General features: G+C 40.5%; 2 protein-coding genes across 2 annotated transcripts; one reads left to right on the top strand and one right to left on the bottom strand.

Moving 5' to 3' along the window:
- Positions 1-4,846: 4,846 nt before the first annotated feature.
- Positions 4,847-6,414, bottom strand: MELLADRAFT_87993 (uncharacterized protein; the record flags this gene model as incomplete). The annotated part of the gene is made up of 5 exons (XM_007411186.1): positions 4,847-4,941; positions 4,991-5,246; positions 5,313-5,713; positions 5,774-5,853; positions 5,930-6,414. The coding sequence occupies 5 exons, from the start codon at positions 6,412-6,414 to the stop codon at positions 4,847-4,849; spliced, it is 1,317 nt and encodes a 438-aa protein (XP_007411248.1).
- Positions 6,415-9,087: 2,673 nt separating this feature from the next.
- MELLADRAFT_107556 (uncharacterized protein) lies at positions 9,088-12,913 on the top strand (the record flags this gene model as incomplete). Its single annotated transcript, XM_007411341.1, has 2 exons — positions 9,088-9,382; positions 12,459-12,913. The coding sequence occupies 2 exons, from the start codon at positions 9,088-9,090 to the stop codon at positions 12,911-12,913; spliced, it is 750 nt and encodes a 249-aa protein (XP_007411403.1).
- Between the last annotated feature and the right edge of the window lie 5,360 nt (positions 12,914-18,273).

Raw genomic sequence — 18,273 nt, 5'->3', positions numbered from 1 at the left:
GCCGGCCGCGGGATGCTGGTCAGTACGTTTGACACTGCAGCCAAATGTAATTCCAAATCGGTCAACAAAGGGTCATTTCAATTTCCCCAAACCAAGGTATCATGTATTTAGTACTATTATGATCTGCCAAAGCAACCCCGTTACATACTTAGCATGTGCTCCCCATCTTGGCTTGAACAACTGAAATTATGACCATCAACCTCAAAATGCAGACTGCTCAGTTAAGTGGCAAGCTTCCAGGAATTGGAGGCGGTGGAGGAGACTTTCCTCTTTGTCTTTTCATTCCCATCCTTTGTGATCAAGTGGAATTTTTGTTTTGAGAAACTGTGATGGCACTTTGATATAGATTTGTTGTTTAATCACGGAAGAGCTATTCTTGTTTGTTAGTTTTCTAGCAGGGACTTTCTATAGTCATAAATTGTTTATTAGTGTGATATATGAAATACATAGATTGGGTTAGAAAGATTGGTAGCTGATACCAAAAGCTTCAAACAACAAATTGGAGAATATGCAAGTTTGATACAGCATAATTACTTGCCCCTCAATTCTCATCTCATGAAGAAAACCATCTCAGATTTCTCAACTCGCTTTAGATGTAGTCTCTTTTCTGCTAATCTTGTTGTGCCAATTCACTTTTTTGTCACCCACCCACCGTCCCTAGACAAGCACAAAATTAATTACCACCAAGGTCTCCTAAATCACACTTGTTTCTTTTATTTTGCTTGTACTTTATTGAAGTTTTTTTCAAATATCCTTTTTTTCTGTTTAGGATGGATAAAATTTGATTTTGTTCATGAGTATCACACCATTTGGCAGATTAAGGCGTGTGACACGCAGGCATATTCAGATACATGTGAAATGCCTGTACATCATGTGAAATTACCAGCGGCTGGCCAATTTTGCGGGCCAGTGTAGAACTTATAACCCAACAAGGGTTATACAGAGCTGGAAGAGGATAATCTACTAATAAAATGACTAGTAGAAGTTGTCTAAGGACTGCTCTTCTAAAACAACACAATCAGGAAAGGACACTGTTGTATTGAGTATTGATAAGGCACCAGAGAAATATATCTTTCACACAAATTTTATCTCAAAAGCACAATTTTTATTGCTATCAACACTGCTATAGTGTTATTCCCAGATGTTTAACTAAAGAAAATAAGCAATATATTTGTGATATCATTCCCAATAAGTCTTTTTGACTATAATACTAAAGTAAATTTCTCTTTATAGCTATAATAAAGGGCGTATTTAAGCAACCAGGTACTATTGAAATAAGTTTATGATGATAAACAAAATAATAACTGCGTAAATGATAAAGAAAAAAGGGGAACAACAGTCCCAAAATCATCTCAAAGTGTATATAACATTGTACCACAACTTTTACAATGGTCAACAGCCTCAAAACCAATCAAATCCGCCCAAAAATCCCTAAAAACCCCATAATGATGTAATGTAATAATCTTCTTACTAATAAATAATGTAATCTTCACAGCCAAAAGTGATCAGTGACACAATAACATGATGTACAGCACTTCTTATGATGAATACAGGTGATTTTTTCCTTGTAAACTAGCTGAAAACCAAATTTTGAGATTACAATTTTTTTCAGATGAGGTCCAATTTGGGATTACTAAAGTTGTCAGCCTAGAGAGATAAACGACAAACTCCCTAGGAAGACATAAGTACCTATACAATAATAAAACCAAAAAGAAAAAGAAAAACCCTTATTTCAAAGAATCATCTCGCATAGAAGATAATATGAAATAAGAAAAGCTACACCTCACACTCATGTATCAAGAGTGAAACTAGAAGACCCTAGACTCCTCCTGGAAATTAACCCACGAACACAGTCTAGACCCTGATCAAGATTCAATAAAATGAAACACAATAACTACACCAGCCACCTTTGAGAAAGGATCAAAACCAGGTACGTAGTAAATTGGCTGACTATGTTAACTCTGCCTAGGCGAACCAATACGGATAAAAGGAAAACATAGTCAGGGTTAAATTCCAACCCTGACTAGGCAATTAACAACCTACTAATTATCCTGGGCTAACTTCTACTAGATTTTGATGGTACTCATTGAACAAATACGAGTATAAATACTATCATCTTTTACAACCATAACAAAAAACCACTTCAGATTTAGAACCTTAAAACTCTATAACCAAAAATCCACAAAACCAGCAGATTACTTCTTGACTAGACCTCATCTATCTCCCAATAGTGATATCTACTCCATTAGTACTAGCGTGGTTTTTACGCTTTTCCGTTTTACTTTTTAAACATCTCATCTAAAGACTCAAAAGAAATTGACAATGATCTCTGAAGGATAATCATTGTACTACAGTTGACTCTGATATAACCAATACCCAAAAAATTGTATCAGTTTTCATGGAGTATTGGTCTTGTCAGAGCCAACTTCACTGAAATTTTAAAAAAATGGCTGAAAATTATCGGTTTTGCCGAGATTATCGGTTTTGACAGTGTATTGGTTATATCAGAGTTGACTGTACCCTTCTAGCATTTACTTAGATACGAATTGTCCAATATATTCCAATATCTCTGCATTTGATAAAGATCATCTTCATCAAATTAGAGTAGAATTAGACTTGCCCTGGGATAGGTGTATTCTAGTAATACCCATTCGTAGAAGACTATTGAATACTTTCACAAGAATTCAGTAAGTACATAATTCTTTTAGATACTAACACCCAAAAGCGTCAGATTTAAATTAGGCTCAAATTTATCTCAATACTAGGAATCCATTGTATTGAAACAAAGCCAACACCACCACTTTTACTAACAACAAGTAAGTTACTATATCAGTTTTGAATAAATAAGACTCTTTTATTAGACTCAAGCTGACAAAAGTGCATCTTGTAGCCCTCATGATACTGATCATTTATCACACCCATATGATCTATTTCTGATGAGTGATGAGTAAGTTATTGAGTTGTGAAGTTGAGGTTTTTAGTGTTACATGTTGACTTGTGACTGTAAATTTGGGATTCACACCAATTTCTTATTTGCCTTGTAACTTTTTTCATACACCTCTGTTACTCACCTGTGTCACCTGTACTAATTGACATACCAGCCCTTGTTAAATGTCACTGTACCAAGGGCGTCAAGCCAGTCTCTCGCAGCAGAGCAATCCAGGTGACCTGGACCACTTTTTTATGCTGTCTAAACAACAAGTTTAAAGTCAAAAAAACTTCATCAGTTTTTCATTTGGCCCATCAACTACGCACAGACAAGTTTTCATCATGTTTCATTTACTTGAAACTTGACCATTTCAAAATAAGGTGGCCAGGTCAAAATATATGCTCTGAGACGCCTCCAGAGCGCTCTGAGACGCCTTCAGAGCGCTCTGAGAAGCTTCAGAGCATCTATTTGACCTGGTCTCACCTTTTTTTCGGTGGATCAAAGTCCTCAATACCCCTTCATCAACACTTCTTATACACCTCAAGTCATCGATGGTGCTCTCGATCTTTCTCCTGCCTAAAAACCTCAAGTTATACCTCTCTCGATTACATCCCTCTCATAACTGCCATCATCAATTTGGCAATTTCATTACTCAACGTCGTAACAAGTCTTGAGTTACCAAGCCTCAAACGTCACATGTGTATATACAGCACTTCAACCCGATGCTAAGTAAAGAAGTCTTGATCACACCAGTTCTGTCGAACTTGTAAATTTTTGACCAAAGCGGTGATTGAGGCCCCCTCGAAATCTTAACACACCATCCCATCCATTTAATTTAAAATTCTAAACAATCCCGACTTGAATTCTAACCAATCTCAACTCAAATTCTAACCAATCTCGATACGAATTCTAAGTTATCGATATGGAAATCAATATGTTCATAGGTCTTGGAATTTCATTTATATTTGTTGAGAAGTATTCAATTCGCACAAGTCTAAATCCAATACGTAGACTATTTGACAAGCTTGTATCACTGTCAGTTTCATATATGACAACTCAGATGTTACTATTTGACATCATTGATTATTTAAAGAGACTAGCACTAGAACATCCAGGCATCAATTTTGGTTTGTTTGTTCAAGTTTAAGTGTGACAAGGCATAAAAACACACTGTGACAAGAACAAGCATTTGGTGAAAAACACATTGTGAGAAGTAAAATAACTCGTATGAGGACCCTCAGGTGTTCTCTGCGCAGTTTTAGAATGAAAGAAAATAAGAGAGAGAAGCCATAGAGAAAAAACAATAAGAGAAAAGAAACATATCACACTCGAGACCTCTGGAGTTGGCTAAGGAGTTGCAGATTAAATGTAAATCAAGTGTTGACACAGAATCGGCATAAGGGAGACGCAGAGAGCAATTCTAGAGCTACTGTAAATTGTAATAATAAAATCAGCGTCAATTTAACTTGGAAAAGTGGTGAATTTGTACCCACATCATCCGAATCATCGGCGGTATCTGAATCACGATCCTTGTCTTGATAATCTGAATCTTCTTCCAAAGTCGTAGTACTTCCTTCGGGGCTGTTTTGGTTTTCGAGGTGTTGGTGAGTACTTGCACCAGCGCTAACCTTTGGTCTCTTTCGAGTGGGAGCTCTAGTTTCTTGTTGATCATTAGTTTTCTTTTTTTTTCGTTTTGATTGAACCTGCGTAGAATTGATTTGTGGCTGTGTATCATCCCGCTCAGTTATGTTGATTTGACTATCATCATTAGTTTTTGCTTCAATTATGAAGAGATTATTCTCGATGTCGTTTATCCATACCCGAATCACTGCATCCGTTATCCTCCGATGGCCACGAGCCAGGTCTTCAGCTCGGAGTTGACTTCCAGCCTTTTGAACAATTTTAATCGGCCATCCTTTATTTTTGATGTATTTGACAGGATCTGCAACCTTTGGGAACGATTGGCCCTTCACATGAGAGTCTAGAAACATTTAATGAATACTTCGTAAGTACTTGCACATGTAGACAAAAGCAGAGATTGAATAGGGTGGGAGAGCTTACCCATCATTCCATTTAATAGGTGGCACAGGTGGCTTTTTCGCTTATCGCTTGGTTGCGGTTCCTTTTTTTCAATCTCCTGGGCGACTTCTAGTCCATGTACGTATGTTTTAAACTTGTCAGGTATCTTTGGAGTCTTCCGTGCCCAATCAGCAAATTTCGGGCTATTGGAAAACGTTTGCGACCATCCATCGACACCACCACAGCTAGCAGCAGTTAGGTAATAGGAAATTTGATGTTGCTGACAGACCACAGAGAACTAGATAACCCGTGTGTCAGTTAGTTCCTCTGAATTTACCACGTAAAATCAAAAAAGGTGACTTACATCGTGATGAGCCTTGCGAACAGCAAGGCTAGATCGCTTTTGTAGAGTCGCAACAGATGGTGAGCTTTCTGGCTTACCGTGACAAAGATGTAATTTCTCAACGTTGACCAGCTCATTGAAGAGAGGCTGATATTTTGATCGATCCTCGTCAGACAGTTGATGAACTTTAGGAGTCGGAACAACAGTGTCGCATTGTGTTACAATCACTCCATTTTCATTTCCGTCGGTGTCTTGATCTTCATCGTCGCCAAGGGGTACGTTAGAGTAGTCTGGCAGGTTAGCCAGTGCAAAAAAATACGGGTCTCTGAACACATCCTGCTGATCCGGGGTCAGAGCATGCCAATGCTCCGCCATTTGCTGATTTCGATTCACCCAAGCGTCTTTGTTGTCACGTTCAGGGACTTGGATCAAAAGAAGAAGTCAGTGTTATGGATGCCGGTATCACATAGTGAATCAATTACGTTTGTCACCAAGGCATTTCACACAGAAGCTAAGAAAACGGATCCATGGATTTGCCTTCACTGTCTTTGAGCCCATGCCGCTGAAGTAAAAGACACGATAGGTTAGTTGAAGTTGCGCAAACACCAAACTTGTGCATCTTTGAGATTGAGACTCACACCAAGTTCCAGATAACGATCTCGGGAACTCCAGCCATTAGCGCAATCATGAGGATCCGCTTCTCGAATTCCATCCGAACAATCTTGACAAGATCCTTAATTTCTTTCGGAGCCTTACTACGGCGGGAATTTTGTTGAACTAGTGATTCTTGAAGTTTGATGACAGTCCATAAATCAAGTTGCTGTTCATACGTGTCAAGTTCAAGACCGGGGAAACGCGACTGAAAGATAGTCGACTTCTTTGCTTTGCTTTGCGTAGGTCCTGCCTCAGAATCAACTCGTTCTTGAAGTCCATCTTCATCATCAAGTCCATCTTCATCATCTGTTCCATGAGTGTCTGACGCTTCGGAACCGGAACCAGCCTGATCCTGATCCGTTCGAGTCGTTTGCGAGGTTTTCTTTTTGGTGCGATTTGATTTCTTCTTAGCGGTGATCTTGGTAGATTTTTTCGAGCTGGTAGTCTTTTTAGAGCGAGTCAAAGGCATGGTAACAGTCGATTTAGATTGAAGTGAGGATGATTCACAACAAAGTGAGTGAACGGGGTGGAAGATTTGTAGTGAAGTGAGTGAAGGTGGTGCAGGAGGGCGCAGGGGATGTCTTGATGGCACGTGCGTCGTCGTTCCTGCTAATGGTTGTTGTTCCTGTTAATGCAGAATCCAGATTCAACTGGGTTAAGGGTATAGAGTATCCCTGTCAATTGGCAATTTGGGATACCCATGTGTGATATCCGTGACAGGTGTGTGTAACTACATGTAGTACAATTCATTCGAAGTGTAATCTTTTCACCGGCGGCAGCTACAATTCACAGGTGCGGCAAGACATCTTTTCAATGAAACTTTTTCCATTTATGAGGCATGTGAGAAGTGAAGCCTGCTTTGGAATACTGGATAGCTGAGCTTCAAAAGAAGTCAATCACAATAGTCTTTGACACAAGTGAAGATCAACTTATTGCCTTCTGAGCAAGCAAAATAGTAACCTTTGAGAGGTTTGTGGAAAGAAGTGTTTTCAATGAAACTTTTTCCATTTATGAGGCATGTGAGAAGTGAAGCCTGCTTTGGAATACTGGATAGCTGAGCTTCAAAAGAAGTCAATCACAATAGTCTTTGACACAAGTGAAGATCAACTTATTGCCTTCTGAGCAAGCAAAATAGTAACCTTTGAGAGGTTTGTGGAAAGAAGTGTTTTCAATGAAACTTTTTCCATTTATGAGGCATGTGAGAAGTGAAGCCTGCTTTGGAATACTGGATAGCTGAGCTTCAAAAGCAGTCAATCACAATAGTCTTTGACACAAGTGAAGATCAACTTATTGCCTTCTGAGCAGGCAAAATAGTAACCTTTGAGACTTTTGTGGAAAAAAGTGTTTTCAATGAAACTTTTTTCATTGCTGACGTATGTGAGAAGTGAAGCCTGCTTTGGAATACTGGAGAGTTGAGCTTCAAAACAAGTCAATCACAGTAGTCTATGATCCAAGTAAAGATCAACTTATTGCCTTCTGAGCAGGCAAAATAGTAACCTTTGAGAGGTTTGTGGAAAGAAGTGTTTTCAATGAAACTTTTTTCATTGCTGACGTATGTGAGAAGTGAAGCCTGCTTTGGAATACTGGAGAGTTGAGCTTCAAAACAAGTCAATCACAGTAGTCTATGATCCAAGTAAAGATCAACTTATTGCCTTCTGAGCAGGCAAAATAGTAACCTTTGAGACTTTTGTGGAAAAAAGTATTCTCAATGAAACTCTTTTGATTTACAAGACAACTCAAAGGTAGAGACTTTTTCATGACACCACATAGTTGGGCATAAAATGGTGGCTTTTTTTCTAGACCTTGTCCCACATACAGGTCCACTTATTGTGTTCTGAGCAGGCAAAATAGTAACCTTTGAGCGGTTCGTCGAAATAAGTGTTCTCAATGAAACTTTTTTAAATTGCAACAAACCTCAAAAGTAGATACTTTTTCATAACACTACCAAATTGTGCGTAAAAAAGGAGCTTTTGTTCTAGACCTTGGCCCACATACAGATCCACTTATGCCCTCATAAGCAAAATATGAGCCAGTTTTTGATGGCACATTGCATAATAAAATCTTTTTTGTTTCTCGAGCAACACCAAAATTAGACATTGATCCATGATGTTATAGCATATCCCTATGAATTAAGGTAGGATTTTTGATTTTGATTTTTTCTGGGTCACACCACCAAAATCCTCACCTACTTTGCATAGTATACCTCATCATCGCAATTATATCCTTCACTGGAAGTGAATATTTTTTGTATGATTTGCATGCATCATCTTATATTTTAGAGAAAGCATCATACAAATGCCACCCTTGCATGATCCTACTCACAACCAATCGATATACTTGACACAGGATTCAATACAAGCAGAGCGGTCATTCAGGTTAGTACTCTGTGCACAATATGATTGCACATCTCAACTTTCCAGTTGGGATCCCACAAAGTACTGATTTTCATCTAGTATCAACATTAAGTTTGAAACTCGCACTGACATTCCAAGTACTGGAACAGGTGGATCATCTATTTCTTATATATATACACGAACTTGGTCACCAAGATTCATCACACGCCTGAATCGGATATCAAGTACACTGATAAAAGCGCAATCAAGATCACAAGTCAGAAGAAGGATCCAATGGATTCAAGTGATCAAAACTTGAGCAAGGTCCTTTCTTTCAAGGATATACTTTGTTTCAATCCAGATCCTCGAGTTGAAGGGAAAGATGACAAATCATTGAGTGCAGCCCGCCACTTTCAGGATTGTTGAAAATCATAACAAATCATGGATTTCCTCCTGTCGGGTGTTCAGTTACTATTTCACCTGAACTATCTGATGCTTCCATCAGAAGAACAAGAAACATCTTGCTCATATGTGGATGAAATTCAATTTGAACTTTTCAAGTGGAGGCCAGAGACGATAGACCTGTGTATTTGGATCTGCCTCATTGCTACCAGTCTTTCTCAACTGACAAAGAATTTCAAATGATGACATCATGCACTTACCATGGACTTATGAAATGCTACATCTTTCCTTAGCTTGAAATCAAGGGGGTGGTTGTTCCTATCTCGATTGAATCCCTTGCCTATGAAAATAAAGGTAGTTGCTCCCATCTTGATCAAATTGTTTGCACCTTCATACATTTTCAAAGTATGACTCTCCCCGGTTCACTCATTCCTGAATCAAACAAACGCCAAAGAAGGGTGAATGAACCTCCCAGACCGGCACCTGGTAGTGTTGCCGAACGACTGGCTCAGCTTCAACAACGCGAAGCAGAGGCTTCACAAAGTAGGATCGCACGGCTGGATGATACACCCATTCAGATCACTCCTCCAGATCCACACCACTACAACAATGATGATGGTTCCGATAACGAGCAGCCACAAGTTCTGTATGACCACTTTCAGACAAATGCCGAGAACGAAGATATCGCCCCGCTTAACGATGGTCTCGTGATTCATCCACCAGGCCTACGATCAGCTTATTTCAAGGGTGTTTCATATCGGGAACGCACCCTGACAGAGGAGAAACACTGGAAGCAGGTTATTCCAGACCTATTCAATGCTTTTATGGTCTGTTCTTTCAAGACCCGTCAATGGGGGGACGAACATACGTGGAACAACGACTTCAATTCATTGTGTAAATGCCCTGATTGGAAGCGCAGCGTAGTTGAGGTTGATGTGGTCGATTTGACTAGTAAGTCCGGTCGATCAGATTAAACCGTTTTGTTTTTCTTGTCAAGCTCATCAACCACGCTATTTTTATGATATAGGTCGGAAGAAGATATCTCTAGAGACATGTAAGTGTCGATCCGAAATTGTCAGATTGGCAATGAAGGGATACATAGGAGGGTCACCCATACATCCTCGTATAGCCTTCTCCATTCGACTATTGGCCTTTCATCATATAATCTGGAAGTACTGCACTATTCGGCTTACACCCTTTGTAGAAGCTCTTAATGAGTTTCTAGATGCTGGGAACCCGCTTTTTTTGGTTTCTGGTACTGATCAAGTAGGTTCATTCCTTCTCAAATAATAAAATTCAATACTGACAGCTTGATGTATAGACTCGAGATTTACGTAAACCCTTTACGTCTGCTGTCGATGCCTACCGTGAGATGCTACGACTTGAGGATGAATTAGCTATGAAATCTCTCCGTTTGTCACCTTTGGAGAAGCTTGCAACTAACTGCCCACCGTGTTTTGGACCCAAAGTCCCCGGAAAAAGAGTTGACGAACCTGATATTGTGATATGCCTCGATGGAAATTTCCAACATCGTCGTCATGAATCTGCAAGTGCTAGATGGAGGGGTGAAAGTGGTGTCATTCCTTCTCTTTTCATTAAGCCCGAGCAGGTCAAGAAATGGGAAGATAGAATGGGTGTTTTACCTAATCGAGCAGGCTCAAAAGCCAAAAAAGATGAAGTTATTGTATGTAAACTTGTTTTGACCTCCTGCACCACCATTTGATACCAAGATCTAACATTTTTCCAATTTAGGACCCGTGTAGCAACCAGCATACAGCTGCGAATGATATACGCGGTCGTCAGACTTGGAAAGGTTTTTTCGAAACAGGCTTGATGGGGATGGCATGCCGCCATGACCACCTCATCAAGTTCATCAATATTGTTCAGACCGGGGAAAGGTCCGTTATTTTTTACTTATTGTCCATTGATAATTCGTTTCCTCAGGCTTAGATCCAACCTTGCACAACAGAGGATATTATCCCCTAGCAATGATGGACTGCATCTTGAAGGAAACCGGTCAAGATCAAGCTAATGTAGAAAAGCTCAAATTCGGCATACTTTACGACATAGGATGCAACCTCGAGAAGAGTGTCATCAAGGCATGTATCATTAACTATCTATAATCATCTCTCTAAATCCCACACTCTGTCAATGACCTCGGCAAGGCGTGTAGTGATAGGAATTGAAATTTGAAATAGATTGAAATACAAACTGATACACAACCCTTTTTTTGCACAGAGGAACTTTTTTGCACAAGCTCGTGCTAATAAACAACTCAAATTTGGAACCAGTGTGTTCCATTCTTATGTACACCGATGGGGGTGTCAACTAGAATATAACCCACGGTTAAATGAGGACTGGGGCCTTTCCGATGGGGAAGGACTGGAGCGAATCTGGTCTAAACTTGCGCCGTTGGTCGGGGCTTTGAGGTACTCAACAGCGTTTCATCGGCTTTGTGCTTTGGAACTGAGAACCTGCCATCTCAATGAGGCTGCCCGAAAAGTTTCAGGTGCAGTTCAATTCTTTTTCTGCGGTACTTTTCTGTTTTGGTTGTGAAATGTGAACATGGCATAACAATTTTTTGGAAATTGTAGTGCGATGGTTGCTTCAGCGGCTATCAAGCAGCCACAGCCTGTATAACAAGAGCTGTCAGCGGTTGAACACCATACAATCTGATCCATTGTATTCTGACGAGTACCTAATGGGACAATGGAACCGCCAGCGAGATTGCCAACTCCAGGTAATGGTAAAGGAGAATTCTCGCGTTTTGAAGGAGAAGGTTGACATCTTGGTGGCGCTAGAGGAGAAACATCAGGCTACTGAGTTGAGCTTATCAATCTGTTCAAATGAGCACTTGATAGTAGTTTATTATTGACTGATAGTAGTTTGTCAACTTTCGTTATTTAAATTTTACAGCAATGAGCTAAAGAAGTTGAAGGCAAAGCCCAGAAGAGACCGTTCTGTGGCAGATAAATCTAAGATACAACATCTACCGAAGACACTCGAGCTCCTTCAAAAGGATATTGATGATCTAGTAGGGGATCTGGGAGGTAATCACTATCGTGACATGCCAGATTCTTCAAGTATGTATCATTTCTTATATATTTCACATGGTTGTATTCATTTAATCACATGCAGCTGAAAGTACAAGTGATTGAAAACTTGAAGCCACCAAAGGTAAAAAGTTGATCAGGATTCGGGTGGCTAAGGCTAAATTGTACGAGGCCAAGGTAGAAGTTTTCGAAATGCAGAAGAGGAGTGATGAGAGACTTGGTGGGTATTTTAATTAAAATTGAAATCACATGATACTGACTATATTACATTTTAAAGGAACGCGAGCTCAACAAAAGACAAACAAAAGCTTACGCGACAAACAGGCAGCATTAAAAAAGAAATACGAAACCTATAAACGGAATGTTGACCAATTCAACAATGATTTTCAGACTCCTAACCCGATTACCTGCCCCGACTTTGAAGAAATTCGACGACTTTTGGTTTCTGACGCTTTCTGGGACATCGGTCAGCTGACCCATCCCGGCGAACCATGGGCAGTTGATCAAAGGACCCAAGGAGGTATTGAGGCTCTCCGAGACAAAACACACGCAAAAGATGAACTTCGAAGGCTTGCACGCGAAGCTAGACAGTCGGTGAGGTGGGCAGTAGCAATGGAAGAGAAATTATCAGTACTGGAAACCGCACTTAAAACACAAGGTGAGCGCTTACAGGTTATGAATTACATTACCTGACAACTGAACTGATTTCCTATACGTAAATCCAGACGACAATCCTGCTACTATAGCCAACAAATGGATTATCGAAGTGGTTGGAATAACCAAGGGAACCATCACAGAGCAATTGATCATGAGCAAAGAAAGTCTACAATCTCTCTATTCACGTTTGATTCAAAAGTACTCACGACTGTGGATATTCTGGAGTGGAGGCATGCAGGGCCTAATCAATCGGACCAAATCGTATAGCGCCCTGGAACCCATAGACGAGACATCAATTTTAGCTCGGTGGGAGGTGTTGGTGTCAAAGAGTAGAATTGCTTGGAAGACTTACTCTCAGGCTCAGATATTTGAAGCGGAACCTCTGGATGAAGGTGAAGAGCTTGAGCATAGGATGATTGAGTTGCAAGTGAATGATGATGATGATGATGTGGCGGGTGAGGAGGAGGTCGATAACGATGGAGAGCCTGACGAGGATGAGAACGATGAGCTGGATGCGGATTGATGTTGATGCGATTGAAGAGTGATTGGTTGTTTTCAATATTGGTGTTTTGATTTTGTGTCTTTGTAATCATTTGAAAAGTTTTCTTGATGATTTGTGCGTATGAGTGTTCGTGTGAGTTGCCCGTACCAGTGTCGCTTGCCAAATCGAGGAGAACGGTCGACTTCGAATCGCGGGAATTTGGTGAGAAGTTGTTGTGTTAAGTAGATTGGGCAGTCTGAGTATTGGTGACATATGACTGGAATCGTAAGTTAAGACCAGGTCAAATAGATGCTCTGAAGCTTCTCAGAGCGCTCTGAAGGCGTCTCAGAGCGCTCTGGAAAGACTCAGAGCATATATTTTGACCTGGCCACCTTATTTTGAAATGGTCAAGTTTCAAGTAAATGAAACATGATGAAAACTTGTCTGTGCGTAGTTGATGGGCCAAATGAAAAACTGATGAAGTTTTTTTGACTTTAAACTTGTTGTTTAGACAGCATAAAAAAGTGGTCCAGGTCACCTGGATTGCTCTGCTGCGACAGACCGGCTTGACGCCCTCGGTACAGTGACATTTACCAAGGGTTGGTATGTCAATTAGTACAGGTGACACAGGTGCTACCGATCCAGATTCGACCCAATCTAATTCAAATTCCAAGCGTGCAAGGGGATCTCGCAAAAAACCTGCTCCCAAGTCAAACAGCAAACCACCAACTTCCCCTGTCCGTTCTCGAACCGGGTGGCGCACAGTTTTTGACTGGATTTAACACAGCAAACACTGTATTTTTTTGTTTTCAGTGGTGAAATTCGAGGTTTAACCTCACTTAAGGTACCAAAAAATTTCTTATTTTTTCTCGATGTCCAACATATAATGGAATAGCTGTACCAACATAATCTGACATCATTTGACATATGTAATAAGCTGAAAACCTTCATTTTTGACGAAATTCACCCATTTTCACTACTTTTCACAGCTGCTACTCCTATTTTCTTGCTCATGTAATATGACATAATCCTCTGTAACCTTAAAAATCCCGGAAAATCCTCTTGGCAACCTTAAATTCCACTATTACCACCATTACATATGCAAACTACACGTATAACCCTTGTTTACCAACTTAGAAAAAGTACCTTTTCTCTAATAACTTCTGTTTCTCCTTATCAAACTTCAAGATTAAAATTGTTAAAGTATAATATAATGTTTTTCTTTCATATTATAACCTTACTAAACCCATAAGCCTGATATCACTACCCTAAAAACCATGTCCAAGCCTGTATACCTATATTTTTGAATTTTTCTTACATTTTTCTTTCTTTCTTTTTGTGATAAGATTGTGAATGAAATCTAATGATATTAATAACTAATGTGAAATAAAATGATGTAGTCTTGGCCCAATGATCAATACATAAGCCCATAAGAGCTTCAATTGATCTAAAAACCTCTATTTTGAATTTCCTTCCCTGCTAAACTTTTCTGGTAAACTGGTAAACTACTAATAATGAATTTTTTGATTGATCCCATGAATTGATCACCACCCTGGCCAGATGGGTGGCACAAAGCTTTGATTCATACATGTATGGGTTTTCATACAAACCCTCTGAAACCAAAATTGCCATGGGGTTAGAGCAACATTGGACCAGTTGCGCTGCAAGCAGCGGCTCCGCTTCAGAGGCCTTGCAGCGCAGCTCAAGTGAGCTGTGAGCTGCGCTGACAGACAAGGAGAAATCTGCTTTTCGAACCGCTGCGCTCCAGCTGTGCAGCTGGGACTGACAAACAACAAGCAGCGTCCAAAGCATGTCAGCAGTTACCCTGCAGGTGCCGGATACTCAGCCCCAAAGGAGATGAGATTCAAGCCCATTGCAGTCAGTTATCTCTCCAAATCAAAAAGAAAAATCATAACAACCAACTCTCAAGATGTCATTCTTCAAGAAAGCTGCCAAGAAACTTCAGGACACTCAATCTGAAGCAGTGGACAAGTTTAATTGACCCAAGATATTTCATCATCAAGTAACAATATTTGTTCTTCCAATGGACCACCATGTATTCCACCACGACCTCCTCATTAAAACAATCCTGATACGACTGGTGAAAAAAATAAGGACAACTTATTTCAGGAACCCAAACAATGGTAATTTGGAAGTTGAAGGTACAGGAGAGCTGATCAGATTTGCAACCTTGTGTGCTCCAGAAATAGGTTGATTATCTCGTCATATTTGGAAGACTTCTCAACTTTTTTTGATGATTTATTTGTTTGATAATGATGGTTTTGAGAAAGAGCATACTATAACAGATGGGATTATGACCAACTGAGAAATCATCACTTCAAATCATTCACTCTACCCATAATTCAGCCAGCCAATGGTTATATTTAAACATTCTGATTGTTGTACATTTGATTTGAACATAATGGTTTTATGTACAACAAAGATATGTTCAAGTCTATTGATTATAAAATTACAATGGCCGCCAACAAATTTATATCACATGTTCAACTCGTCTAGTAATACTATTCAACAGGTCTAATTGATTGTTATTTCAGATAATGTTTGATTGATTGTTTCAATCATCAACAAAGACTTTGGATCAAAGGAAACCAATTGGGTTGGAAACTTTACTGATCTGAGTAAACATCATCTTGGTTCAAAATATTGGAGTGAAGCTAAATGATTTGGTGGGAATATCCAGATTGGATTGATTCATATGTCTCAATTTCTCTCTTTCCTACTCATCTCTCTGAATCTGGTTTACTCTTATCCAATCACAGGGGGAAAAATAATAGCTCACATAGATGTGAGCAGAGGGTACCTTCCTGATAACTCCAAAAATGTTTCAATTTCCTTCAGATTCTTTCAATTCACCATTTTGGTGGTGCCAAAGTGCTCAGCCTGTAATATTTAGGTATTGCTTGAGTTTGCTAAAGCATGCTCATCTTCATCTTGGATGAGCCCCTCTTGAGTATGGATGAGTGCTCAGGACCCAGCTGACACATCACTGTATACTCAGAATCACCTTCAGAAGGGTCCAAAGGATGTCACTGAGTATTGGCTGAGGGGCCGCTCAGCTAGTCCTAAGTGGCATTCCTGGGATTGGAAGTATCCAAAGGATTTCACTGAGTATTGGCTGAGGGGCTGCTCAGCTAGTCCTCAGTGGCATTCCTGGGATCGGGATCAGAAGTATCAAAAGGATGTCACTCAGTATTGGCTGAGGGGATGCTCAGTTCAGTGCAGTTGCTCAGCTAGTCCTCAGTGGTATTCCTGGGATCAGGAGGATCCAAAGGATGTCACTGAGTATTGGCTGAGGGGCTGATCAGCTAGTCCTCAGTGGAATTCCTGGGATCAGAAGTATCCAAATGATGTCACTGAGTATTGGCTGAGCGGTTGCTAGTTCAGCACAGCTGCTCACCTAGTCCTCAGCGGCATTCCTGGGATTAGGAGTATCCAAAGGATGTCACTGAGTATTGGATGAGGGGCTGCTCAGTTCAGCACAGTTGCTTGCATAGTCCTCAGTGGCATTCCTGGGATCAGAATTATCCAAAGGGATGGTTCCAATTGTGTTTTTCACATTTGGTCAGGTCTCTCACCGCTCAATCACATTTGGTCACTTGACTGTGCAGGCTGAGCATTGGAGGGCCCAACATGACGTGAGCAGATGAGCTAGCCCTCCCTCAGGCTTCTTGGCTAAGGGATAAAGCGTGAGGAAGGCCTAACTCATCTGCTCAGGCCATGCTGACCATTTGATCAGATGATGAGCTGAAAGAAAACTGGAGGAAAATTGGAAGAAAATTGGAAACAAACTGGAAACAATCTTGGAGAAACCTCCAAACTTTCTCTGCTCACATCTATGTGAGCTTCGATTTTTCCCCCTGTGAATAGCATAAAACCAATTCCTAAGGTTTTTTGCAAGGACTGATGCCATTCAATATACTTAATACATTGTTTTCAGTTTTTTTTTGAGTCTTTGCTATTGTGAGCCTTTGCAGTGCGCTGCAAAGCTGAAGCAACGCTTCAAAGCGCTGCGCTGCGGAGCCAAGGTTTGCAGTGTTACTTATACCGTCTTTCCATAAAAGCTTGTCCCAAAAAAATTAAGAGGGACAGTGTTATTTGTAAAGGTAAAAGTCGATCGAGCAGATCTCGAGTAAGCCAGGTCATACCTGACCTGGCTAAACACCCCAACCCGAGACTAAGTCTCTGCCCCGTCCCATCTGGAAGTCTAGATCCGGTTTTCTATCTTCCCACCTTGACTATCCGGTAAACAGCTTTCGATATCGATACCATCCTATCCTTTCCTTTCCTTCGACCTCAGCAACCTTTTCTTTCGATTTCGATTCCTTTATCAGATCCTTTAATCAATGCCGTATGTAAAATACGATCCGGCAATCAAGGTGGCAGCAGTTCACATGCTGTTAGATGGAGCAACTGACGACGAAGTACGGGATACATTACACAAGCCAATGCACTCAAAATCATTGCGAAGATGGACCGAACTGTACCACGACACTCACGCAGTTATTCGAGATCCTCACCTCTACAATCACCGTGGACGACCTTGTGTCTATGGACCTGCTGACCGCAAGTTCATCAAGGAGCTGGTCCGTACCGACTCAACTCTGTTCTTGGACGAAATCCGTGATCAGGTTTACGACCAAGGGGGTGTGTGGGCTTCATTATCAACCCTTCAAGTTGAACTTCATCATCGATTGAAAATCACCCTTAAGAAAGCAAATGTTCGACATTCAAAACGCTCTGGATTTGCACGACAGAAATTCCTGGATGAACTTAGTCAATTTCCAGCCGAGTATCTTGTTTTCACAGGTAAGATCTCTGAAACTTAAAAATTCACTTAACCTCAATCTATACTGACTGATGATTGAATTTATATCACAGATGAAAGTGCAATTTGTGAAAGAGACCTTTTAAGATTCAATGCACGATCGCCTAAGGGTACACAGGCCTTTCGTACTGTCCGTAACATGTCAGCCAAACGATACTCTCTCCTTCCAGCCATTGGTGTCAAAGGGGTCCTGGCTGTTAAAGTGAAAGAGGGTAACATAAAGCGAATAGACTTTGAAAAATTTTTGAAATACAGATTGGTTAGTTTTTTTCTCCATCGTAACTGTACAAGCATTGATGATTGACCTCAATCGTCTTATATGAACTCAAGCTACCTTGTATGCAGCCCTATCCAGCGCCAAACAGTGTTCTAATTCTGGACAACGCCCAGATTCATCACGGTGGGCGGATTGAAAAGTTGTGTCGAGATGCTGGTAAGTCACTCTTTCTTGATGTTATGCTTGATCTATGTTAGATTTACCTGAAACCTTTCATCTGTTGGTTTCAGGTGTTATGCTCAGGTACCTACCTCCATACTGCCCAGATCTCAACCCAAT

This window comes from Melampsora larici-populina (genome assembly GCF_000204055.1).
Source record: "Melampsora larici-populina 98AG31 unplaced genomic scaffold MELLAscaffold_24, whole genome shotgun sequence".
Classification (NCBI taxonomy): domain Eukaryota; kingdom Fungi; phylum Basidiomycota; class Pucciniomycetes; order Pucciniales; family Melampsoraceae; genus Melampsora; species Melampsora laricis-populina.
This window is presented reverse-complemented; position numbering and strand designations above follow the sequence as displayed.